General features: G+C 31.7%; 3 protein-coding genes across 3 annotated transcripts; all 3 read right to left on the minus strand.

The window, feature by feature from the left end:
- Positions 1-645: 645 nt before the first annotated feature.
- On the minus strand, positions 646-4,215 carry TPS11 (trehalose phosphatase/synthase 11). Its single transcript, XM_012222096.3, has 3 exons — positions 2,009-4,215; positions 1,634-1,907; positions 646-1,110 (listed from the first exon to the last, which is right to left on the minus strand). Exons 1-3 carry the CDS (start codon positions 3,958-3,960, stop codon positions 811-813), a joined length of 2,526 nt encoding a protein of 841 aa, XP_012077486.1. The 5' UTR covers positions 3,961-4,215; the 3' UTR covers positions 646-810.
- Positions 4,216-13,088: 8,873 nt separating this feature from the next.
- LOC105638302 (uncharacterized) lies at positions 13,089-17,408 on the minus strand. Its single transcript, XM_012222097.4, has 5 exons — positions 17,197-17,408; positions 16,046-16,130; positions 14,360-14,470; positions 13,915-14,016; positions 13,089-13,436 (listed from the first exon to the last, which is right to left on the minus strand). The coding sequence occupies exons 1-5, from the start codon at positions 17,298-17,300 to the stop codon at positions 13,392-13,394; spliced, it is 447 nt and encodes a 148-aa protein (XP_012077487.1). The 5' UTR covers positions 17,301-17,408; the 3' UTR covers positions 13,089-13,391.
- Positions 17,409-24,881: 7,473 nt separating this feature from the next.
- LOC119371283 (uncharacterized) lies at positions 24,882-26,035 on the minus strand. Its single transcript, XM_037641118.2, has one exon. It carries the CDS (start codon positions 26,007-26,009, stop codon positions 25,032-25,034), a length of 978 nt encoding a protein of 325 aa, XP_037497046.1. The 5' UTR covers positions 26,010-26,035; the 3' UTR covers positions 24,882-25,031.
- Between the last annotated feature and the right edge of the window lie 198 nt (positions 26,036-26,233).

Below are 26,233 nucleotides of genomic sequence, written 5' to 3' on the forward strand. Positions count from 1 at the left end.
CCTCAATTCACAACACTGGCCTCAGTCCAGTTGGACTATTATTGTCTTCAGGTTTTGTTTTCTAACAATCACGTCCGCTTAGGATTTGTCCCACAGCATAAATATGTGCGGATGTCGTCAAAGCTGAATCTTATCTTCGCTTTCGTGACCAGTGAGATTGGACGACAGAAATCTCTTCTTTCTTAATCAGAGATTTTGAATTCGAATAGTTTGTAACATTTGATTTTGTCGAGTTATAACCAAGTAATACACATTACCTATTCCTTGAATTTTACGTTTGAAATATTTGCCTTTAAAATTTTAATCTTAATGTAAGAAACTAAAAGGTCTTTGTTGCTTAAACAACTCATGGAATTAGGTTTGTGGTGTAATGTTTGTATTAAATATACATTGTGGTGTAATGTTTGTATTAAATATACATCTAATAACGCTATGTTATCCCATTATGACCCATCAAACGGAATTCAAAATTCGAACGAATAATATACTAATAAAAGTTCAAAAATTCAAATTCTTTTATTATAAAAAAAAGGCTCAAAAGAATGTTATCAGTGTACATCCAGCATTGACAATTACAATTGAAATCTATAACTGGTTTATTTGATTCAAGCAGAAAAAATATAAAATCTGTACTGACATAAGAAATTTCATCCCAAAATTTGGGAAAAATATGGATCTGTTGATAATTTGGTATTAGAGTTCCATTTAGAACTGTAATTGTGAAATTAAACAAAAACTATCTATTGCTCTGTACATGTCTATCCACATCACTATTAAAAAAGAGAAACAAAAAACTATAAACCAATATTATTAAACATCCTCAGTATTATTTTTAGGTCCTGAGGCAGCAGCAGCAAGGCCTTGAAGCAGTTTAATAACATCTGAGGTATCATCAAGATAGTATTTTGCCATACTTGGTTTTTGACCAACTGTGCAAGCAAACACTTCTGCTATAGCTGGCAAAGATGGATTCTCTACATGACTTGCAATGCTTTCAAACATATCTTCATCGGATCGATCATCTCCAATACACAACAGAAACTCCGGCGACTTGCCCCTACTTCTCATGCTTGAGATCAACTTTTCCACAACTGTACCTTTACTTACACCCTGAAATTTAAACCCAAAAGGAACAAAATTTTTATTTCATATACAATTCAAGGATCATAACTAACTATTCTTTTTCTTTTTCTTTTTTGCTCGCCTTACTGCAGGCTGAGTCTGACAGATCATCTATGCAGATTAGCTAAACAGTAATTTCAAACTGTTTTCCTTTGCTTCATTTTCGCAATAACATTGAAAAGCTAAAATTCACATATTTTTGTCATAGAACTCTAAAATAGATAAACTTGCAGTAACATCTTAAAAGGTTGTTTTTGGATATTCGTAAATGCTAATTAGATAAAATGTTGCTTCAAACTGTTCTTTGCAATAACATCAGAAGAAGTGTTTTTGAAGGCAAATTTCACACATTTTAGCCATATAAGAACTCCATAATAGATAAAACTTTTTTTGGCACTAGCATAAAAAATGATCTAAAATGTAAAAATTTTTTCAAGAAGCAGTGTCCAAGGTTAATGCACGACAGACTAAAAAAGAACTGGGACAACCGCAGCTGCAAGTGAATCAATACCTGTGGTTTCACTTCAACAATGTGTTGCCCTCTTTTAACAACAACAGGCTCGTTAGCAAGAACAGACTCTAAATGATCAAGAAGCTCTTTAGCTTGGCTTGAGCCAAAATGAGAATCAGCTTCACCATGGTGCCACACCAATGCACTTTCTTTCTGCTCTATAAAAGAACCATCAGTGGACTCAGTATAAAGCTGCATTACTGGTTCAACAATCTTTTTCCACTCATTATCTATAGCCACCGAGCAAGTCTCCCATGGAGAATCCTTTGACCACCTGAAAAACAATAAAATAAAGAACATTATACTATTAACCAAACCCATTAAAAAAAGTAAAATTACATAATTAGAAAATGAATAAAGCAAAAAAATAATTACCTAGTAAAAAAACCATGCTCAGCAGAAATACCCAATTTCTCACATGGAGAGAACCATTTGCTTAAAGGATCCTTTCCTCTTCCACTTACAAGAAAAACAACGTTCTTGGGATCTCTGCACAACAAATTCAAGACTGAAATAACTTCACCACTAGGAGTTTTGTCCATAGAACTCTGTGCCATCATAGTACCATCATAGTCTAAAAGGATCAAACGACTAGTTGTTTTATTATAAGCATTGACAATTGGTTCCACAGCAAGCTTCCTAAAGTTTGGTCCCAAAGCAACAATTCTAAATCCTAAACCTAACCCAACACCCCAATACCTCTTCGAATAATGTTCTCTACAAGCTCTTTCAAGATCTTGATCGAAACTTTTTGCCCAATAAGCAACATCATGAGAGCTAATATACTTGTAATGTTTTTCATGTCTCAAATGCTTCTCCTCCTCACTCATTTTGATAGCCCCAAGTATTGATTGAGCAACATCATCAATATTCCAAGGATTTACACGAATCGCTCCGCTAAGAGAAGGTGAACAACCAATGAATTCAGAGACTATTAAAACACTCTTTCTTGGATTAGACTTCTCATCAATCCCTAATGCCCTGTCTAAAACAGAGCTCCCCTGTCTACAAACAGTATACTTATAAGAAACCAAATTCATCCCATCTCTAACTGCATTAACCACACAACAATCTGATATTGCATAATAAGCTGCCTTCTCTTGAGTACTAACCGGGCGATTAATAAACACAATGGGCTCATAATCTACCTCGCCATACATCAAATTTATATGTTTAACAAGAAAATTCACCTCATTTTGTACTTCTTGAATATCTTTCCCTTGACTCCTTGCAGGATTAGCAATTTGGACAAGTACTAGTTTCCCTCTTAAGTACTTGTGTTCTTCTAATAACCTCCAAATTGCTAAAAACTTTAAACTAATACCTTTAAATATATCTAAATCATCAGCACTTACCATCACAATCCTCCCTTTAAATTTCTCCTTCAATTCTTTAGCCAATTTAGCTGTTTCCTCCATATTCAAAATAGATTCAAGTTGCCCCATATGAATCCCAGCAGGCAAAATCTTAATACTAACAGTTCTGCCAAAATAGTCCAACCCAAGATACCCTCTTTTAGACTCATAATTAAGGCCCAACAATCTACTACAACAAGACAAGAAATGTCGTGCATAATCAAAAGTATGAAATCCAACAAGATCACAATTTAGGAACCCTTTTAGAATTTCTTCCCTCACTGGTATGGTCCTAAAAATTTCTGAAGATGGAAAAGTACTATGTAAGAAAAACCCCAATTTTACTCTATGAAACCTCCTTCTCAACAAAGTAGGCAACACCATAAGATGATAGTCATGCACCCATACTGAATCCTCATCTGGGTTTAAAACTTGCATAATTGCGTCTGCAAATAACTTATTTGCAGACACATAAGCTAGCCATTGTGATCTATCATACCGAGCACCATCACTAGATGATATAGGCAACATGTAATGAAACAGAGGCCATAAATAGTGCTTGCAAAACCCATGGTAGAACTTATATTGCAAATCAGGATTCAAGAAAACAGGCAGACAACCAAATTTCTCAAATAAAAATTGAGAAACCGATTCTTGATCTTTATTTTCAATTTCAGCCTTTAATGTCCCTATATAGATAACTCCTGTATCAGAAGGGAACCCATCTTTTAACTGCAAGTAAAGACTGTCCTTATCCAGCTCAAAACACCACTTATTCGTTTCTTCATCTTTATATGATCGTATTGGAAGCTGGTTTGCAACGATGATACGACGTTCATTAGGGAGAGATGACATCGTTTCGCCGTCGCTGCTTTCTTCTATATCTGAGATTATTCCAGGCACCTTCATGACACGAGGGATACGATTGCAAACACTGAAATCATCAACGGAGATCAAATTGAAACATTCCATGCAAGATTTTGACACTATATTGAACAAGAAACGAGAAAATCAAGAAAAGAATATGTTTTCGAGAAAAGAGGCTATTAGGGTTAATGGGGTCGTGCTGAGGGATAGAGAAGGCTTTTATAGAGAGAAAAAAGATGTAGGTGATTAATGAGAATCAAAAGAACTGATAAAACTTCCATAACAGAGAAAGTTTTGTGTAAGGAAAGAAGAAAGAAGGATAAGAACGAAAGAGAACTCAAGAAGTGTGGAAGAGAGACCGACTAAAAAGAAAGCATTTATATATGGCCATACGGGTTACTTAATATAGATTAATTGGACGGTTTAGATTCCGTTTCAATTTGGATTGTCCGCATTGTTATTGATAGAGTTTACTAGTACAGGATTATTTAGTTGCTGACTCCAACTCACTGGTTTAGCCGGTTCGTTTGTTCTGGTAATTGGTTACATACCAATTTTGCCCATATATTCGAATTGACTAGGGCAATTTAATGACAAGCATATATATGTATATGTGCGTGTAACATAACTGAATTTAATAGTTTTCTTTTTTTTTTTTTTTTTTATAAGGATTGAATTTATTGATTAACACATAATATAATAATATAAAGTCTAAAAACATGAAATATTTAATTTTTATGTTATAGTACTTTTAATTTAATATTAAAATTATTCTTAAATATTTTTGTTAAAATCCTAAATAAAATGCTCTAAACATAATGCATTATTCTTATATGTAAAAATTGAATATATAACTCTTAATGCACGGGATAAAATATCATTTTAATTTCAAGAATGATCTTGTTATTAATATTAATCCTTTTTTTAATCAATTCAGGACCCTAAGTGTCATGGATAAAGCTTTTTTAATCACTTCCTAATGAAGCCCTTAAATTGGGATACGGTGATCTTTGAAATTATGACGGCTAATTTTGCAAGGAGATCGCAGCTGTAATTAAAAAGATTTTCTGTTACAAAAAAAAAAAAAAAAGCTTTAAAAAGAAAAAATTAGCGACTCGTGTATAGGTTCCTTTACAGCTGTAACTGGTTTATTGCTAACTGTTAAGTCCTCCTCAGCGCGGAGCAATTAGATAGATACTGCCTTCCAATCAACTCTTGGCACGTCTATACATATTTTTTATTTTATTTTTTCAACTATTATTGGTGTTTCCAATTAAATTAATTAAGATATTTTGTTCTTAATAAAAATAAATAAAAGTTAACTTCAACATATTAATTAATAATTAAAATTTTACTGTTTATATGTGTATAATATTTTAAAATTAATATTCATTTTAATTTAAAATATTAAGTATATTAAAACGTGGCCAGAATTATTTTACTATACCTAAAATGTTAATATCGAGTATTAAATTTTATTCCATCCGTACATTATATTTGATAGGTTTTAACTTTCACAAAAAATAAAAAAATATTGAATCATGATTAAATTATCTTTTTAATTAATATTCTTTTAATTAAAAAAATTTAATATAGATATTTGGATAAAAGTAAAGTTAAAATAAAATAAATTAATGTTACATATTTTGATCTTCCAAATTTCACCTAAACGAAAAAAAATAAAAATCATAAAATTTAACAATATATATATATATATATATAATATTATTAAAAGACGAGAATGCAAGTAGTATAATTTTGAGGGAAGCATACTTATAAGAAATTCCAAGTTTCTTTATATTCTATTGTCCAAAAAGAGTTTGTCTCGAAAAAAAAAAAAGTGTAAAATCCATTGATTCTTTTTTTTTTAAGAATATAATAGATTAAATTATTAATAAATTTGAAAAAAATTAAAAATTAATTAATTTGAAAATAAAAAATAATAGTACTTCTATGATTAAATCTCAGAAATAATATTTAAAAAATATCAAAAAGAAAACTTATTTGCATTCGATTTATTCACATGTTAGAATCAATCAAAATTAATTTTTTAGTTGAAATAAAAATATTTATTTATAATAAAAAAAGGATAAAATTATTGACAGTTTTGGTGAATTGGTTGGTGGATATACCGTATACGGAAATGCAAGTCTCATCCGTAGTGTTATTAGCCACATTTTGCAAGTTACCATTTTTGTTAATCTGATGATGACTCTTGCTAAAATCTGAGTCGCCACGTGGGCTTCCAAGTCGTTACAAAAGGCCAAAAATAAAATGAAATAAAAGTAAAAATAAAAATAGAAACCGTGGTCTAAAAGGCGAAGTCACGGACGTGTCTGTTTTTGACCATATGACTTGGCTGATACGCGTATCTACGGCTCCTATATTTGACACCGCTCATTGATTGCCACGTAAACACTGCAAGCTCGTGGGTTCCAACGGTGCAAAGTATATGATTTGCGCGGCCCCACTTCAACAACATTATTTCCACTTGCTATATTGGTTAGGGAGTTTTTTTTCATAAATAATGACTTTCTAGTATTTTGATTTATTTATACACCAAATTGTTTAAAAATTAATTTAAAAAAAAAGCAGAAATCATGGTAATTTTTGATCTATTACATATAACATTATTCTTGAAATATAAAAAAGTTAAAACATATAAATTCTACCGATTAAACTGAATGAAACTAAGCAGAATTCAAGTTTGGTGTTATTTATTATATCAAAAATTTATTATTAATTAAATTAAATTTTGGTTTAGTTATTAAAAATTATATTAAATTAATTAAAAATGTAAGTTGCATTTTTTACATAACAATGTAGGTGAATATATCCAGAAATGAATATTAAAATTTTAATCTCACAATTGATAGTTGTCCTCCTCGGTGTGAGTGGCACCTTTGTAACTTGTCAACATGTTGATTTATTATAATAAAATCCATGGTGAATGAGATTATTAGTTTTGGAGAAACGGCATGAAATAATGTTAAGGACAATTATTCGATATCTTCACAACTAATCTCAAAAATATTAAATTTTAATTTTTATATAATATTATCAATCTCATGTTAAGATATTAATTTAACTCTATACAAATATTTTACTAAACTGTATTAATAAATACATATTAATTAAATTCATTCTCGTCTTAATTGCTAGAGTAACGATTTATGCAAACTCAAGTTGATAATATATTATTAGAAAAATTATCCGTTGCTAGTACAATTTCGCGATTTTCAGTAAATTGTATTTATAAAAAATTAAAATAATTAAAGTAATTTTTTATGATTTACAGACTAAATATATATGATTTTTAAATAAATTCATGTTTCCTCTAAAACGTGTCATTTTCTGAAAATATTAGTAGTCTGATTTTGAATTTGAAGTTGAATTAAAAAAAAAAATCTCCCAAAGTCTTGGGGCATTTGCTTTTCGTTTTCCCTTTATAATTTTTGTCTTTTTTTAAAAAAAATTTCAAATATAACGGTAGGGAAAACTCATCTTAATGTCCACGTGGCAAGGTAGGGATGAATGTTCTTTTCTGGAAAGTGTTTAAATTTCACAAGGAGAGGAGGGCGGGAAGGTCCAAAACGCAAATCCAAATCCAATCCACTATCCAATCCCGTGTGGATAGCTATTGCAACGCCGTATTGCCCTAATTTTGGAGGACCCACTCGATCAGACACGTGGCAGATTACGAGGTGTGGGGCCCAAATAAAATTTTATCTACAACTACGACTTATAAAGATAGCTTCGCTTCGCACACGTTCGGTTGCCCTGCCCGAAAGGCAGGCGCTCACTGGGAATAGGATTTATACAATTTCCAGTAAAACGAGAACGTGGGCGGCATCTTGATGATGTGCATTCGGGTTGAGGCTTTGTTTTTGGGACCCACCTTTCCACATTTTTAAAAATATTTTTATTTTTTTCTTTTATAAATAAAATATTTATTTTACGTTATCATATTTAGGTTGGTGAGTTGAATTTAGATAGGTTGAGGATTTTTTTTATTAGGAATTAATATTGCCTTCCAACCGTCTACTGAATGGATAATAGTAGTCGGTTCTTTGATCTCAAAATTTCTGGCCGATTTCAACGACTTAAATTTTAAAATTAATTTTATCATTTTAATTATATAGTGTGCGTGTGGAAAAGGTAATTATCATTTTAATTTTATCATAATCTTAATTTAATCATGATGTTAATCTCGTGTTTAGCAAAAAGGACAAAAGTAGGATCCTTTGAGCTTATCCTTACAAATTATCCTTTGAGCTTATCCTTTATACAATAATGTAATAAATCATTACACAAAAAATGAAATTTTTTACGGTGAAGAAAAAAAAAGTTTCAGTATTTTTCTTAATTTGGGCATATCAGAGCATATGCTATCTAAATTGCACTACAAGAAAAATTTTTTTTTTGTCAGTATTTTCTTAATTTTATCGGTAATTTGGTATTATTGACAAAAAAAACTAACATTTTTTTTTTGTTGAACAAAAAATTTCTTTTCAAAAAATTTATTTTCTTTTATCGATAAAATTATTTGTCACTATTTTATTGAAAATTTATTATTAATTTTGTCATTGTTTTGTGGATTGTTGAAATAATTATGAAATTTAAAAAATATAATTTGGTTGTGGATAATATTTTGATAAAATAATATTAATTTTATCGCAATTTTATCTCCGTGCTTGTTAAAATATACAATAACATTTTTTTTGGAAAATTATTAAAAACTCAAAATACGTCATTTAGAATTTATTTTATAAATTATCATTAGTTCTAAACTTAATTAGAATTTATTTTATAAATTATCATTCTAAAATATTTTATTTCGCTAATGATAATGGAAGGGGTTAAAGTAGCTCATTTAGAATCCTTAGTGGTTAATTGTTGGTAATTACAGAATTAAATAGTAGAATCAATATTTTTTAGAAGGCTTTAAATATAATTGCATTGAAAGCATTTAATTTGTACGTGGGAGTGCAAGCGTGCCTGTATGTATATTGTTGTACTATTACCCGCATAAAAAGTTTGGTATTGGTATTAATATTTTCAATCCAATCTTTAATGGAGAATATTTTGTTTGGCTAAGACAAGTGGTTCTAAATTCACCAACCAAACAAAATAGGATTTAAGCATATGCTAAATTTAACTAACTTATCTAATTCATCGAGCTTTATTAAAATGGCCATTGAGAATAGTTAATGCCAAATAAAAAAAAAAAAAAAAGGTCACTTTATATATTGTATATAGACAAAATTTGTGTAGGATGGAATATGGGTATTTGGTAGAACAGGCATATAGTCCAAAGAGGGCTTTCAAATTAAATTAAATACTTACAAAATTAGTATTTTAAATTAAGTTTAGATTGGAATATTCATAGAATATAATTTAGTCCAATCCCATTTATTTTCCTATTTCTGTCTCAATGACTTTCTGTACTCTAAGAATTAATATGATGATTAGACAACATTAGATACCTATATAAATTTGGTTTAAGTTAAGCACATATGACAACATTTTGGTGGGGTTACAATAAGCTCCAAATCATTACTTATCATTATAAAAATTTAAAAAGAAATCTAATTTTTTTGTTGATAGCAACATTATAAAATCTCTAAGAAATGTAATTTATCAACAATCCAAAATGCAAGTGATTTTCTAGTCTGTCAATCCTCATTTTTTGTATTTATCTAAATTATTCGACCCACTAATTAAATTATAATTGATCTTAGTTAAATTCTAAATTATAAACAACTAAAAGAGTTATATACCAAAGAATATTATTTGATTTTTGTTCTTTGGGATGGCCCTTTGTGCTTGTTAGCTTTGTTCTACTAATAATTTTTCATTGAAAATAGATAAGGTAGTTGAAAAAGACTTGATTTTTTTTTTTTTTTTTTTTTTTGATTTGTTAAATAATGCTTTATCGTCACAGTAATTAAAGAGGGCATTAACCATCTTAATTGACTTCTATCCATACCATACCTACAAATCTCTAAACAAACAAATCCAATTGCCAACTACAAATTGCATATGATATGCTTTTACTTTTTTGTTTTTCTTTTTTTACAAGCTGTCATAAAATTTAATAATAATAAAAAAATGTATATAAAACATTATCTTATGAATGTATATAATATAACACAATTATTGCGGTGATTCTGGTTTGAAAAGAATTAAAATCGTTGCCGTTAATAAGTTATTATCTAAATATTATTATTGACTCAAGTATTAAATACTTGTGATAAATAAAATACTGTTTTACTATACTCTGCACTAAACCGCTAGCATCAACTTCTCTTCGACAGGAACTAATTTCATGGTGGATTCACTATACTCCTAAATCATCACCAGGCATAATAATGAGATTCATTTCCCAAATTATTCTCTACTCTATTTGGTCAGCATACTGCTGTCTCACATGGGGCGAAGGGGATGGTTTTCATATTCCCCATTTGCTGGAACAGATTCGTACATGATCTACAAATGGGGGGTTGCTCACTCTGAATCCAAATTTGCCAAGTTCATTCCTTTATTTCAGGATTACCTTCCTGAATTCTTCGGAAAAAAATTGAAAATTAAGCTGGTATCTTGGATCAAACCACAAGCTGGATTTTACAAACTCAACGTTGATGCTTCATACTCTTCTTCTTCGTCTGCAGGAGGAGCTATAATTCGAGATCATTTAGGAAGCTTCATTGCTGCATACTGCTTCCCAATTCATGCCAAAGACTCTGCAGATGCTGAAATTAAATCCTTACTTTTCAGTCTTAGTTGGTGCCAAAGCCTAAACACCTTCCCCCTTATTATTGAGAGTGACTCAAAAACTACTATCGACTTCATCACTTCCTCAACTTCAGCCAGAACACCTCGGTTTATCATACAGATCAAGAATTCCATCTCGGGGTTCAATGTCTCCTTCTGTCATATTTATCGCGAGGGGAACCAAGCAGCTAATTTCTTAGCACGTTTCAGCAGATTGTACTCAATTAATTGTATTTTTACTACTTTTGCTTCTTTGCCTCCATTACTAAAAGGCATTGTTAACTCAGACATTTTGGACTCTCCATATATAAGATATAAATAAATTTTTCCCAAAAAAAAAAAAAATACTGTTTTACTATTTTATTTTATTCTTTAATGAAAATAAATTTAACGCGTTGCTCATTATCTCATTTATTTAAAATGTAGATAAATAAAAATGAATACCAAAATATAAAATTCTTCCACTAAGAAAATATCTGAAAATTGGGTGGATTTTCTCCATATCATTTAATTTTCAGGTTTTTAGGTGCACCAGTTTTTGTCCTTTCTCTCGCCAGACTGCCACGTAGCATTTCTTTTTATCACAAATTTTTTTTTTTTTTTTTATCACAAAATTATACGCACACAACAAGATTTAATACATAAGTCAAGTTTTAACCTAAGTTTATATTTATATAGTACTTTGTTCTCTAACATCCAAAATATTGCTATTTACTTAGATTTTTATATTAAATAATTTTTAATTATAATTTTATAATTTTGAGAATAATTTCAATATTTTGAAAATAAATTCCCGCATGATTGATTACATTCAATGATTCAACTAACTAATGGAAATTGACTATTTCTTAAAGAAAACTAATAAGAAGAAATTTCGTTGCTTTTTGGGGATGTGATGTTTTTATTAGGCTGGATAATGACGTGGCAAAAGCTGGAAGATTGACCAAGAAACAATGCAATGTTTATCCATTTGCAAACTTTAAAAGAGACAACTAAAGCATGAGAAGAAGAAGAATAATCCATTCAAAGAAGCATCAACGGTTGGCTATGTCTTTGACGAGGAGTTGGTTGGCTTCATGGCTTGTCACCCTAACCACCTTCAGCTTTTTTTTTTTTTTTTTTTTTTTTTTTTTAAATAATAATAAAAATGAGTCAGTCACCCTAACTATTGAAACTAATTATTATTGACTCTAATTAAAATGTTGATTAAACTTTTGATATTATATCAATTTAGTAAAAGAAAATCATTCACACTGTACTAAAAATATTCATAAACACTTAACTCTAAAAATTTAATTCAGGTTTTCTTCAATAAAATTAGCTGTTTTGATAGTTATTAGTAGTTTTAGTAGCATCATTTAATTATTTGAATAGTTTTTCATAAAACGTTAACAGTTAAGTGTTACAAAATTAATATTTTAGAAAACGTCATTTTAATTTTTTAAAGCTAGTTCAAATGCTATATTACCGATTCATAAATGTTTAACTTTTTTCTTTTAAAGCCCAATTAAGTATAATCAAATTGATATTTTGACTTATGTGAATAGTGGATTTAAATTCGAGTCATCTCAACTATAATGGTTTTTATTTTTAATTTTTTTCTTAGCCGAGCTCATATGATAATATTTAGGGTGGGAACCTATCACAATTCAAGTCTAAGTTGGCAACTTGAGTTCCCATTTTGAATATTAACTTTCAAAAAAAAAAAAAAAAAAAAAAAGAATATAACTTCCTTCCCGAGTTGAACTCTTTGAACGGGATTTTTTTTTTTTTTTCTAAAATCAAAGCTCAAGCCTCACGCAAATGCTAACAAACTTCTAATTGAAGATCCTTCTTTGAGTCTTCACGTATCAAAACATGTATAATGGAAGAGAAAAAGAAAAATAATGGTAAAACAGCTATATATATCCAATAGTTAGTGACACTATTTGACGTGGCTTAATGAGACTGGTTGGTTTGTGATAATTTCTTAGTTCGACAACGAAAAGAGCCCACAAAGATTTTTACAAGATTGGATAAGAGAGCATTTTCACAATTTTGAAACAGTCTACCTTAATTAGCCACCAAACTTTTTTAATTAATATTATTTATTATTTTTTTATCATATGTATAATATGGGTTTGATACTTTCATATTTTCCTACACCGGATGTCTATTTAGCATAAAGGCTTTGTTTGTTATCAACGCCGGAGCCTCTTGAGTTTTTGGTGTCCGAATGAAAAATAATGACAATTAAATGCATGAATTAGTAATTTTTTTCAATTTGGTGTCTCAAGTGAACAGTCAGATTGTATAAAAGGATGAAGCAGAGCCGCTTTTGTCTATGTGTCCACTTATATGACCTGGCAATTTACCCGCGTAACCAGACCAACGTGGCAAGTAGGGTAAATTTACCAAGTTGCAAACAATTTCTGGGTAGGAACTTAAAATTGAAATCATGATTTAGAGGTAGCCAAATGTTGTCACATAAAATGAATTCATTCCAAAACAAAATATAGATAGAATAAAGAGAATAATGAATTCTTCTCCTTCAATGCCAAGAAATCCAGTGACATTTTGAAGAACAAGCTAAAAACCTCAAGAAGAGGTAATACAATATTATGAACAGGTCAATTCAAAATGCTGAATACATTTAACAAAGTAAAATGTTGCTGCATTTGCTACCTGCTGAAGCAACAATAGCTAAAAACAATACAATGTTAATTTTGAAAGAATGCTTCATAAAAGAATCTGCAACTGCACAATTTATCTTTCAAAGCCGTCTATCGCACAAAAAGATGGATAATGGCAAACCAATATCCAGCCAACTGAGAATAAAATCAATTACTGAAATTAGTATTTGATGATGGTTTCTTATGCAGGCACGATATTAAAAAAGGCTAAAAGCTTGTTAGGCAGAAATGAATTTCATAAAAAGAATTCATCTGCAAATCTTCGTTCGAGGTGTTTGATATGAATGAAAATTCATTTTAATTCTAAACTTTTAGTTCATTGAATTGGTTATACTCGAGTCAAATTCCATTATAATTTGCAAGTAAAATCTAATCTTAATAAAGCTAGAAGCTAATGAATTGTAAGTACAAACTAGTAAAGCTCCATATTTAAAAATGAATTCTATAATTGATGCAAACATAAAAATTCAATTGAAAATGAAATACGTTTCATGTTAACTTATTCCAAACACTAAGTTATGAATGAAAATTTTTAATGAAATTCATTTGCAAATGTAATGAACTCCATGCTCATTTATACCAAATATTTATGTGAAGGCATGATTAACTTTACCTGATCCAGTATACTTTTCCCTGTCTGACCTTCAATGACCAAGCCTGCTGTGAGACCAATCATTGCCCACGCACCATTAATTGCTTCAATTAGACGTCGTCTCTAATATAAAAACATGATTTTAAATAAATTATTTGAACCATTTTTGTTGTTTTTACATATTAAAATTGACTAACATCTCAAAAATTAAACTGTAGTTCTGACACTTCTTTGGTAAGAGAGAAGAAATATTCACTATAACTTGGAGCATGTACTGGTTAAAGGAAACAAGGCTATTCAACTGCCCTGTTTTCCTTTCTAAAGAAAAGCAGATTTACTGAAGAAGATTAGAACATTTCTATAGATATGCATACATGGAAGCCTAAATCCCAAACAAGAATAACAAGGAGCAATCCAAAGCATCTTTTGCACTCAGTATCTTAAAATGATATGAAACTTCATTCACCTTAATTCTCTCTTTAGCTTGAATTTCTTGCATCTGTTTGGCAGCTAATCGCTTAGCTTCCAAAGGATCAACCATGATTATCTCTCTTTTTGAATCTCCTTTCCCTGACACCTGAATGATACGCCAAAAACAAATAGCTATTTCTTAAGTTATCAACTCATTCCAAGTTAAGAATTCTTACATCTGGGGAAAGCATGTGATATATCATGATTATTTTTAAATTGGAAAAAAATAATTGAAATTTTCAGAAAGGAAATGCATTGGAAAAGAAAACAACAGAAAGATAAGTTTAAGAAAAAAGTGAACTCATATATGAAGGATATAAGAGAAAGAAAATCTGTTGGAATTCCAAATTAACTACATGATCAAATAATACAAAAGCAACATATACATGCAAGTTGCAACTCCAAATTTGTATTGATTACTTCAATTCTTTTACCAAAAGCACCAATATGATGTATGGGAATGATATTTTGAGGTTTTACATTACCTGGAAACTCAATCAAATTTTTAGGTAATAAGTGAATTTGTCAACCCAACATGTAATCATGTAGGATACTTAATCCAAGTAACAACAACTGAATGATTCAACACGATATAGCATAAAATAATTGTCTACTTTGAATCCAATGCACATGATTCACAATGACATTTGATACATTCGCATATAATCTTTCAATTTGCAACCCAAATGAAGATACCAAATGACAGGCTTCATATAACCATTTGAACAACACAGCTGCCAAAGAGGTGATGGATGCACCTAATGCAAATTTGCAAAGAAAAAGTTCTAGACTGAGAAAGGAATTTATTAATCGCAAAATCACTTGATATTAAATTGCATATTAATTTTCCACAACAAGAGAGGGAGAGGACATTCAAAAAGCATGTAAAATAACTCTTTATTACAGTATCATAAAGACACGGGCTTTCTAGGCATTTTAGTACACAAAAGCCAAATAAAGCAAGGCTGATATTTCAGTGCACAAACTTCTCTCCACGGTGTGCATATGCATTATGGAAACATTTAGAAGAGAAGACAGAATGCGATAAGATCTGAAATCAGGTGACTTTTCAACCTTCCAACAAAAATTATTACATTTATACAATTCCTTGGCCACTGACAACAGATTTCTAGGAGCATCCAACAGAAAACAAATGAAGAAGAGTTCAAGAGTAACAAACTTTTCTTGAAAGAAGAACTCTTAGAACCAACTAACTACATGTTACTGTTCCATCTTATGCTTCCTAAGTTGTTCACATTGTTCTAGTTAAAAATGCAAATAGAGTAATAAGCATACATAATTCTAATTGGTTCAAAACTCACATATTTCCAAAAATCCATTATCAAAAAACCAACAACAGAGCTAAGGTGAAAATCATTACTAACGAGGGAAGCAAACAGACTTAGTTTTCCTGAATTGTCTAAATCAAGCAATTAAATTCATAGAGCAAGCGTCTTGCTTTGTAATCTAAATGACTGGGTATAATGCCTGCATTAATAAATTATGCATTATCATGAACAATTCAAGCTACATCAAATCAAACAAATTAACATTGGGAATTCTGAACAACCACAAGGCACCCATTGACTAAATCACCAATCACATACCTAAAACAACCTTTGTTTATAATCAAACCAAATATATTGGCATTAACATGAAGAAGCCTTGGTTTGATGCATACATTAGGATTTGCCAAGATCCGGAAAGCTTGTCTCTTGGTTCTACTGGAAGCTGAGTTGTTGTCTCTATCTCTTCCAAATCCCCACCTGAAAATAATATTGGTTTAGAATACTACACTGAAAAATGAAAGCAACCCACTGAAGTATTGGTGTGATTGAACCCAGCCAGTACAAAACATTAACCAAACTCCGCGGCTAAAAAACTCAATGAATTTGAATTTTTAAGTGTATAATTCATTTACAAATGAAAGAATTTGGTTTAGTTATCTTGAGTTTCACAAAATTTAGATATTAGGAGTAAAATGAACATTTCATGTATAACAAACATGAAAACATGAAATTTCAAATACAATAACAAGAAAAAGCTGGAATCCAAAAACAGCAAGAAAAAGTTGTTGCAAACTGGGGCCTTAAACTTGATCAAGTTTTCCTTTTGTATTGAAATTTGACGTGGTATTATACTTGAGCTAATCAAGTCAACCTCCCAAGTGGAATTTTTAGCTGATCTTGAATTAAAACTCAAATAAACTTGAGATAGGTTTGAGCTCAAATTAGCCTTTTAATATTATATATTTAACGTGAAATGGTGAATTTCATAAGTTACCGTTAAATTATTATATAAGTCCATTTGGATAATTAGTCATTTAAAATAAATGACTTTGGATTTGACATAATCTTTGTTTCAAATTGATACACAAATCCAAATACACCTTCATTCCAAATTCACAGCTACCCAAAGTGGAGCATAATATATATTGAAATTATATACATATATAAACTAAAAACTACATTATGCTCTTAAGGAGCATTATAATATTCACTCAACTTAGAGTTCTGATATTCTGCTAGCAGTGTCAATAGTTAAGAAGTATGTTAACTCTACAATCAAGAAAGTTTAGTGAACACTTTTTTTCCAGTTGACTGCTTCACTTCTACCCATTTTCCTTCTCACTATCTGAGGAAGTCAACAAAACTATAAAATCACTCAAATTAAAATAAAAAAATTTAAACTTTCATTAATTCATTTTTCTCTCTTGTGATAAAATTTCTCGGAAACAAAACATTGACATCAAGAAATTTCAATTAATCAGCAAAATGGAAGAACAAGAACAAATGGAGAAATGGGTATGCAGGACTGAGAATTGAAACTTACTTGAGGATAGTTGCAGGGCGATGAAGATTGAGGGAAAGAGATGAGTATTGACAGGAGATGAGGATATTTCCATTGATGGGTAGTACAGAAGATGTGGACACCATCTACACAGCTCCGCTTTTGCTTATGTTATGGGTAAGTTATTTGCTTCCCTATCTGGAATGTGCAGTCTCCAGGAAGTTCATTTGATGTATTTATCGATTATATTATTTTGGTAAGAAATTTATTTCTTGGTTTTTCTTTATTAAAAGAAATTGTGAGCTAAATGGCATTTTCATTGTAAGTATCAGATGGGTTAGTATAATGGGTTGGGCTGACTCATGGTCAAAGTGAGTTCGGCCCAACCTACTTTACAAAATTATAAATCCATTATTCAACAAAAACAAAGTAAGAAAAAAAAAAAATTGAACTCAATTATATTTATTAAACAATCTTGAATAGCATTAGTTGGGTTTGATTTTGGATACGTTTTCAGTTCAATTTGATTTGTTTTAGAAAAATTATTCTATTTATTGGGTTTGAGATGGTCGGAATGTCCACTCCTGTTCAATTATCATTAATATAATCCCTTGTCTAATGCTTAAAAAAAAAAAAAAAAAAAGGAAAAGGGGTCACTCAGCAGGCAATAATGGCAATTTAAAGATTCAATGTTAGATATATACTAAAAATTATTTTACATGTAGTTTAGATATTATGAAAATAAATTGTTATATTTAATTATAATTTTCAATATAATAAATGTTTATTATTATTATTTTCTTAATGAGTTAATGCGTTAGTATTCTAGTTAAGTTAATAGTTTTTGAAAATTTTTATTTTATTTTTTAGCCAATCAAAATTAAGAGATTATTTTAAAAAATTTAATACAATTATATTTCTCTAATAGGACTTGGATTTAAGTATGAAATCAATATAACTTATCAGATTAATTTTTTTTTTAAATAATTTTTTATTTTATTTTCTAGCAATCAAAATATAGGGCAATTTGTCGTTATAAATTCAATCATGTCTTTTTTTTTTTTTATTTACAATTTTAATGTTTCCCTCCCTATTCCTACTCCAAGATATTTATTGAAAAAATAAAATTATAACAAAAATAGAAATGAAGAAACATGTAATATAAAAAAACAAAACATAAAGACAACACAAAATAACATTATGAAGCGTGCATATGTATAGAAAAAATGTTTAAAAAATTTCTTGTCCAGCGAAATAGCTAAAATAGCTTTTTATAATTTAATTAATATTTTTAATAATAAGATTTTTATGTCCCAATTAAAAAATATATTTATTATAGTAAAGATAGTTAATTTTCTTTTAAAATAGCTTTTACTAATTACGAAATGTATTAGTTTGATTCATGCACATTAATATTAGAAATAATTAAAAATAATTGCCTTTGATAGTAGTGATTGAATTGGACGAATTCAATTTTGATAAAAAAATTTCAAAAAATTGTACAAATTCAAAATTGAATAATTGTAGGAAGTTATATGTAAATTTTTAATCAATCAATAAAATAATAATATAATTAAAAGTTTCTTAAGCAGAGTAGGATTAAATTATCCTTAATGATATTTTCAATATAATTTTAATTAACCAATAAAATATCAATAAATTTAAAAATTTTCGGATTAGAATAAGACTAAAATATTTTTTATTATATTTTTAACAAACCAATTAAATAAAAGTCTATAGACATTTTAAGAATCCAATGTTAGTGGTTTATGCTTTTATATTTGGTATAGAAAAAACCCTATTTCTCGATTTCTGCTAACATGTCAAGCAGGTCAGAAACGAAAGATTAGTAAGGAGCTGGGTTTTAAAGAGTAGCATGGGATTAGTAACGGACTAGCAATAGGTATTAGCAACGGAAAGATGTCCGTTGCTGAGTTTCATAAGGAAAACTTTGGTAAGGGTCAAGCAATGGAATTGAATTTCAAATTTATTTACAACCCATGACTTTTGTTAACTTTTATGTTTTATGTTTACTTCGTTTGATTTATTTTATTTTTGTCCTAATTAAAGATATTAATAATTGAAATAATGATGATTTTAATCTTACAGAATATAAATCATAAAAAAAAAAAAAATAGTAGTAATCAATTTGAAACAATTCAAATTAAAATTATCCACTACAACCAAAATCTCACTAAACCAGATGGCATTCAACTTTCATGTTTGAATCAAATTAAATCTAACTGAATAACAGATTTGACCTACCTAACTTTTTAGAAACTAAGCCAAAATAAAACGAAATGAAAATATTTTAACCGAAACAACTGAATTGAACCTAACTTTTGGGATGTTCATTTATTGGTAGGCAGGTGTTTGCAAGGAATAGTAAATCTTGTCCCTCTATTCATTTATTGGTAGGCAAGTGCGAAAGCAAGATCAGCTGCAATTGTTATCATCATCATTAATTTCTGGAAACCAGTTGCCAATTCAATGTAACCGCTTGCCCGAACTAATAAATTGCATGACAATGCAGGCAAGAAATTTACGCCCTTTATAGGACTTACTACTCTGTTGAACTGCAGCAAATATTTTCTTTCACTTGTATTCAACGTTTCATCATCATCATCAGTGGCGATCATCACACAGGAAGTAAAATTTGTCATTTAAAAATGATAATTACAACAAGAATTTCTCTAAACCAACATCCATTTTCATGAACCATCATTCCAACCAATTGTGCTAACCACCCCAATTTCCAGTAAATCGTTGAATAATTGTAAAAAAGCCTAACTACTATTACAGATCATAGACATATGCATCTCCCGCATCTCCATTTCTTTAATTTAAAACCCCATAATTCATTTAGCAACGGTAAAAAATGACAGAAGTTGTCAAAGTTAGGTGTACCCACCCACGTGATGAAAAGAAAAACAAAGTTGGCAGAAGTTGGCAATTTCTTTTTGACAAAGTGTGAAGACGTGAATGAGTTATACACGACTCATTCACTGAACTGCCTATAAAAGGAGGCAGACGCAGTTCATTTAAACACACCAACAACACAGAGAGAGTGAGAGCAATTGTGAGAGTGAGAGCAATTGTGAGAGAGCAATTGTGAGAGAGAAAAATAGTGAGATTTTTCAAGAAGAAAAATTAAGCTTAATTTTTCGGGTATCTTGAATAGAGGGTTGTGAGTGTATGTAAACACTATTTATTTTTGTCCTATAAAAGATCTGTGGCAGTCCGGAGACGTAGGCAAGATTGGCCGAACTCCGTTATCAAATTGTGTGTTATTATTTTTTTTTGCTCCCTCGTAAAGGGGATTTTGCGTAATTTTTCCCAACAACTGGTATCAGAGCCGAAGGTTTTGGCAGGTCCAGCCAGTTAGATAGCGGTATCGGATTCGTGGATATATTTCAAAAATAAATATATCACGACGAGGAGAAAATTACGACGAGTCTATTGGTGTTGTCCGCTTGGAAAGTCGTTGCAGAATCGACTTAGTGGTGAATAGTAAAACAGTACTATTGGTGGTGAACAGTACTATTGGAGTTACTGTTGCGTCACGTATAGTACTATTTACGTATACGATTACTATTCACGTATAGTACTATTCACGTGTAAGAGTGGTACTCTTTACAGCACAGGAGGAGCAAGCTATTCCATTGCTGTTGTAGCAAACAGTGAAACTCCCAATATATGGCATTAGAGGCTTGGCCATATGAGTATGAAAGGAATGAAGATTCTACACTCACAGAGAAAACTACCAGGTCTTCAGTCAATTGAAATTGACATGTGTGAAGACTGCATATTTGGAAAGCAGAAAAGAGTCAGCTTTCAGACAAATAGAAGAACTCCAAAGAAGGAGAAACTTGAGCTTGTTCACTCCGATGTGTGGGGACCAACTACTGTCTCATCCATTGGTGGGAAACAGTACTTTGTGACTTTTATTGATGATCACTCTCGGAAAGTTTGGGTTTACTTTCTAAAATATAAGTCAGAAGTATTTGATGCTTTCAAAATTTGGAAAGCTATGGTTGAAAATGAGACAGGATTGAAGATCAAAAAGTTCAGAACCGACAATGGTGGTGAATATGAAGACACCAGGTTCAAGAAGTTCTGCTATGAGCATGGAATCAAGATGGAGAGAACCGTGCCAGGCACGCCTCAACACAATGGTGTAGCTGAGCGCATGAATCGAACGTTGACAGAAAGAGCCAGAAGCTTACGTGTACAATCAGGTTTACCAAAGCAGTTCTGGGCAGAAGCAGTCAACACAGCAGCTTACTTGATCAACCGAGGTCCATCGGTACCATTGGAGCACAAAATACCAGAAGAGGTATGGAGTGGAAAAGAAGTAAAACTCTCACACTTAAGAGTTTTCGGTTGTGTAGCATATGTGCATATAAGTGATCATGGCAGGAATAAGCTTGATCCCAAATCTAAGAAATGCATTTTCATCGGCTATGGCGGAGATGAGTTTGGATACCGCCTCTGGGATGAAGAAAATAAGAAAGTGATCCGCAGCAGAGATGTGGTCTTTAATGAAAGAATGATGTACAAGAACAGACATGACACAGTTGTCAGCGACTCAGAGCAGAGTGGGCCAGTGTTTGTAGAGGTGGACGGCATCTCAGAAAGTCTGCCGAATGAGTTAGTTAAAGATCCTCAATCAGAGGAATCAATCAACACACCACAAACTTCTCCTCTACAAGCGTTAAGAAGGTCTGAACGTCCTCCAAAGCCTAATAGAAAATATATGAATTATTTATTATTAACAGATGGAGGAGAACCTGAATGCTTTGAGGAAGCATGTCAAACGGCAGATGCCAGCAAGTGAGAGCTTGCCATGAAAGACGAAATGAAGTCTTTAATCTCCAATCAAACATGGGAACTAACTGAGTTACCCGTGGGAAAGAAGGCACTTCACAATAAATGGGTGTATCGAGTGAAAGAGGAACATGATGGTTCCAAGAGATACAAAGCTCGACTGGTAGTCAAAGGGTTCCAGCAGAAGGAAGGAGTTGACTACACCAACATATTTGCACCAGTTGTAAAACTCAATACTATCAGGTCTGTGTTGAGTATTGTTGCCAGTGAAGGGCTCTACCTTGAGCAGTTGGACGTAAAGACGGCGTTTCTTCACGGAGACTTGGATAAGGAGATATACATGTACCGGCCAAAAGGATTCTCAGAAAAAGGAAAAGAGAATATGGTGTGCAAACTCAAGAAGAGCTTGTATGGACTGAAACAAGCTCCAAGACAGTGGTATAAAAAGTTCAACAGTTTCATGCACAATGAAGGCTTCCAGAAGTGCAACGCCGACCACTGTTGCTTCTTCAAAAGATACAGGTCCAGTTATATCATTTTACTGCTTTATGTTGATGATATGTTAGTAGCAGGTTCAAATATGGATGATATCAGAAACTTGAAGAAGCAATTGTCAAAAGAATTTGACATGAAGGACTTGGGTCCAGCGAAAAAGATTCTTGGAATGCAAATCACGAGAGATAAGCAAAAACAGGTGTTGCAGTTATCTCAGGCGGATTACATCAATCGTGTATTGCAAAGATTCAACATGAACGAAGCTAAGCCGGTCAGCACACCCTTGGCTAGCCATTTTCGCCTATCCAAGGACCAGTCCCCTCAGACGGAAGAAGAGAGAAAAGACATGGCCAAAATTCCTTATGCTTCAGCCATAGGAAGTTTGATGTATGCGATGGTCTGTACGAGACCAGATATTGGCCATGCAGCAGGAGTTGTTAGCAGGTATATGTCAAATCCAGGGAAAGCTCATTGGGAAGCGGTAAAGTGGATTTTGAGGTATCTACGAGGCACTACTGAGAAGCGTTTGTACTTTAGTAAAGGAGAACTAAAAGTACAAGGTTATGTAGATGCAGACTATGGAGGCGACATTGATCACCGAAGAAGCACCACAGGTTATATTTTCACTGTTGGTACTACAGCTGTTTGTTGGATGTCACAGGTACAGAAGATTGTAGCTCTATCCACCACAGAAGCTGAATATGTCGCAGTGACAGAAGCCAGCAAAGAGATGATATGGCTTCAAGGTTTGTTAACAGAGTTGGGATTCATGCAGGAAAAGAATGTTTTGTACAGTGATAGTCAGAGTGCAATACATTTGACAAAGAATTCAGCATTCCATTCTAGAACAAAACACATTGGTCTTCGATATCATTTCATCAGGTCTCTGCTTGAGAATGATGTGTTAAAGTTAGAGAAGATTCAAGGAAACAAGAATCCAGCTGACATGTTAACAAAGGTGGTGACCATTGACAAACTTAAGTTGTGCTCGACTTCAGTTGGCCTGCTAGAATAACAGACCAGAGAAGATTGCCGCAGAATTAATGTGTGAAGATAGATTGAAATCAGTCTTCAAGTGGGAGATTGTCAAAGTTAGGTGTACCCACCCACGTGATGAAAAGAAAAACAAAGTTGGCAGAAGTTGGCAATTTCTTTTTGACAAAGTGTGAAGATGTGAATGAGTTATACACGACTCATTCACTGAACTGCCTATAAAAGGAGGCAGACGCAGTTTATTTAAACACACCAACAAGACAGAGAGAGTGAGAGCAATTGTGAGATAGCAATTGTGAGAGTGAGAGCAATTGTGAGAGAGCAATTGTGAGAGAGAAAAATAGTGAGATTTTTCAAGAAGAAAAATTAAGCTTAATTTTTCGGGTATCTTGAATAGAGGGTTGTGAGTGTATGTAAACACTATTTATTTTTGTCCTATAAAAGATCTGTAGCAGTCTGGAGACGTAGGCAAGATTGGCCGAACTCCGTTATCAAATTGTGTGTTATTATTTTCTTTTGCTCCCTCGTAAAGGGGATTTTGCGTAATTTTTCCCAACAAGAAGGTTTATATTATAATATGTATTACCACTTTTCTTAGCTGTATTTGTTTTCCCGAACCAAATGGGAGTTTTTAACTGAGCCATATATCTGCTTCTAAATTTCTACTAAGAAAAACTGCTCATATGAAGCTGGGGATACAGGAAAAATGGGCTTGAACCTAAATCAACAAGACTCCCAAATTTCAACCTAGACTAAAATCTCAAAAAAAAAAAAAAAAAAAAAAAACTAATAATTGTTCAATCCAACTTAGATAAACAGATAAAAGGTTTTGAGAAAGAATTTTAGGCTTACCTTACCGGGAAAAGCTACCGGAGCTACCGGAATCTCTTGGTACAATTGGAGATCAGTTGTCAATCTCTCACTCCCTCTCTGACACAAGAAAAACGAGTTAAGAAACAAAATAAGCTGATCTGTGGCGTGGAGAGGAAGCCGAAGATGGGCTCAAGTGACGGAAACAAACGGCTTGGACGTTTGTTGGTCGGGAGCCAAGGACGTTTGTTGAACGGTTTTGAGAAAGAATTAGCGACTCTCTTACATTCACAAATTGACGAAGTCACTTGTGATCAAGAGGACTTAAACTCGATATCTCCTACTGTTCACATAAGTGAAGAGATCAACCAAACCATACTCATTGACTAAAAAAAATCTTTTCTTATCTATGAGAAGGGATTAAAAGGAAATAGATAAGGAACAAAGCAAGCTAAACCCCGAGCCAGAAACCATGGCTTTGCAAGAAATCCTATTTAGCCAAAGCATAGATTGGTATGCTTGATCGCTTGTACAGAAAAGAGATTATTTTTTTTTTCAGCTAATAATACATGAAAATTAAATATATACCTATCAACAATAAGGAACAAAACACTCTCAATAGAGTCTAATATAATTGCAGCAATTATACAAAATAGTAGTGTACGAGATAGATCTGGATTTGTACCAAAACAAAACAAAAATAGGAAATTATTTATTTTTGAAAATTTTAACTCATAATTATTACATGAAAATCATGGTATAGTATTATCTGTAATAAGAGGAGCAGCACTACCAGTAGGTGTCTTACTATATTCATCAGAGCAAACAATTCCTTCCAATCCAACAGTTTCTCCATGAATCTTCTTGCACCTGAAGTAGAACACAGTAAAAGCTACAAGCCAATACATCCTAACAAGAACTGCAAAATTTATTATAACCAAAGCTAAAATTATTGCAAGAACTAATGATTTACTCGAACTAATTAACTTTGTCCCTTGTGTTATAATCAAGCTGAATGTACTAAACACAAGATTTAGCAGAAACCCTTGTCGTTTCATTCCCTTAACTAGCTGTGCAGCCTTTCCCAATGCCTCTAATCCTCTTATTTGCTCTGCCACCGAAACGACAATGGCTAATGTCCACGTGACTGATAGATATATATAAAAAATGGAAGCTAAAGATGCAAGAACAAAACCAAAAACAGCTAATAAAATAGGGTTATGATCTGATACTTTTATTCCAAGAAATAAAATTGCCAAGAAAATGAAAATATAAACCAGGGCAAACAGAGACACATATAACCAGGTAACTAATGGCCTTGTCCATGACTTTAGCGTTCTCAACAATAGTTCCTTAAGTGACAAGTGTTCTTTCTCGCGGTGGATTATGGCTGCGGCCAAGATAGTAACCGTTGCTGATAATAGAAAAGAAATGGAGTTGAGAATAACATAAATTATTTCGATTTCAAGAATTATTTTGATATCTTTCCTTATGTGGTTGAAAATATTTGTGAATTCTGGTGTACCGGGACTGGTAAGATGGAGGAGGTATTTTTCGAAGACGATGTCAGAGATCACTGTCCAGATGGAGTAGAGATTGGCCAAGAATAGAAAGGACTGGATGAAGAGGTTGAGAAGGGCTACAGAGGACATGAGTTTTCCATTTTTGGTGAAGATTTTTAGGGCTTCTCTTAGAATTCCTATCAAACCTAGAAATGTAAGTGATTCCATTGTAGCAGAATGACTCTTGACAGTGATGATAAGAGACACTCTGTATTTATATTGACTGAATTATGAATAAGTATACGTTTAGGAATTGACTATTCTTCTGCACTTGTCGAAGTCTTTACGGCAACCAAGTCTAAGTCACACAATAATTAGTCTTTATTAATGGTTATCAGATAAATATTTTATAGAGAAAATAAAGGAAAGTCTATTTTATATCTTAATTAATT

Source organism: Jatropha curcas, chromosome 8 (genome assembly GCF_041381405.1).
Source record: "Jatropha curcas cultivar XTBG-Jc1 chromosome 8, XTBG_Jcur_1.0, whole genome shotgun sequence".
NCBI classification, from domain to species: domain Eukaryota; kingdom Viridiplantae; phylum Streptophyta; class Magnoliopsida; order Malpighiales; family Euphorbiaceae; genus Jatropha; species Jatropha curcas.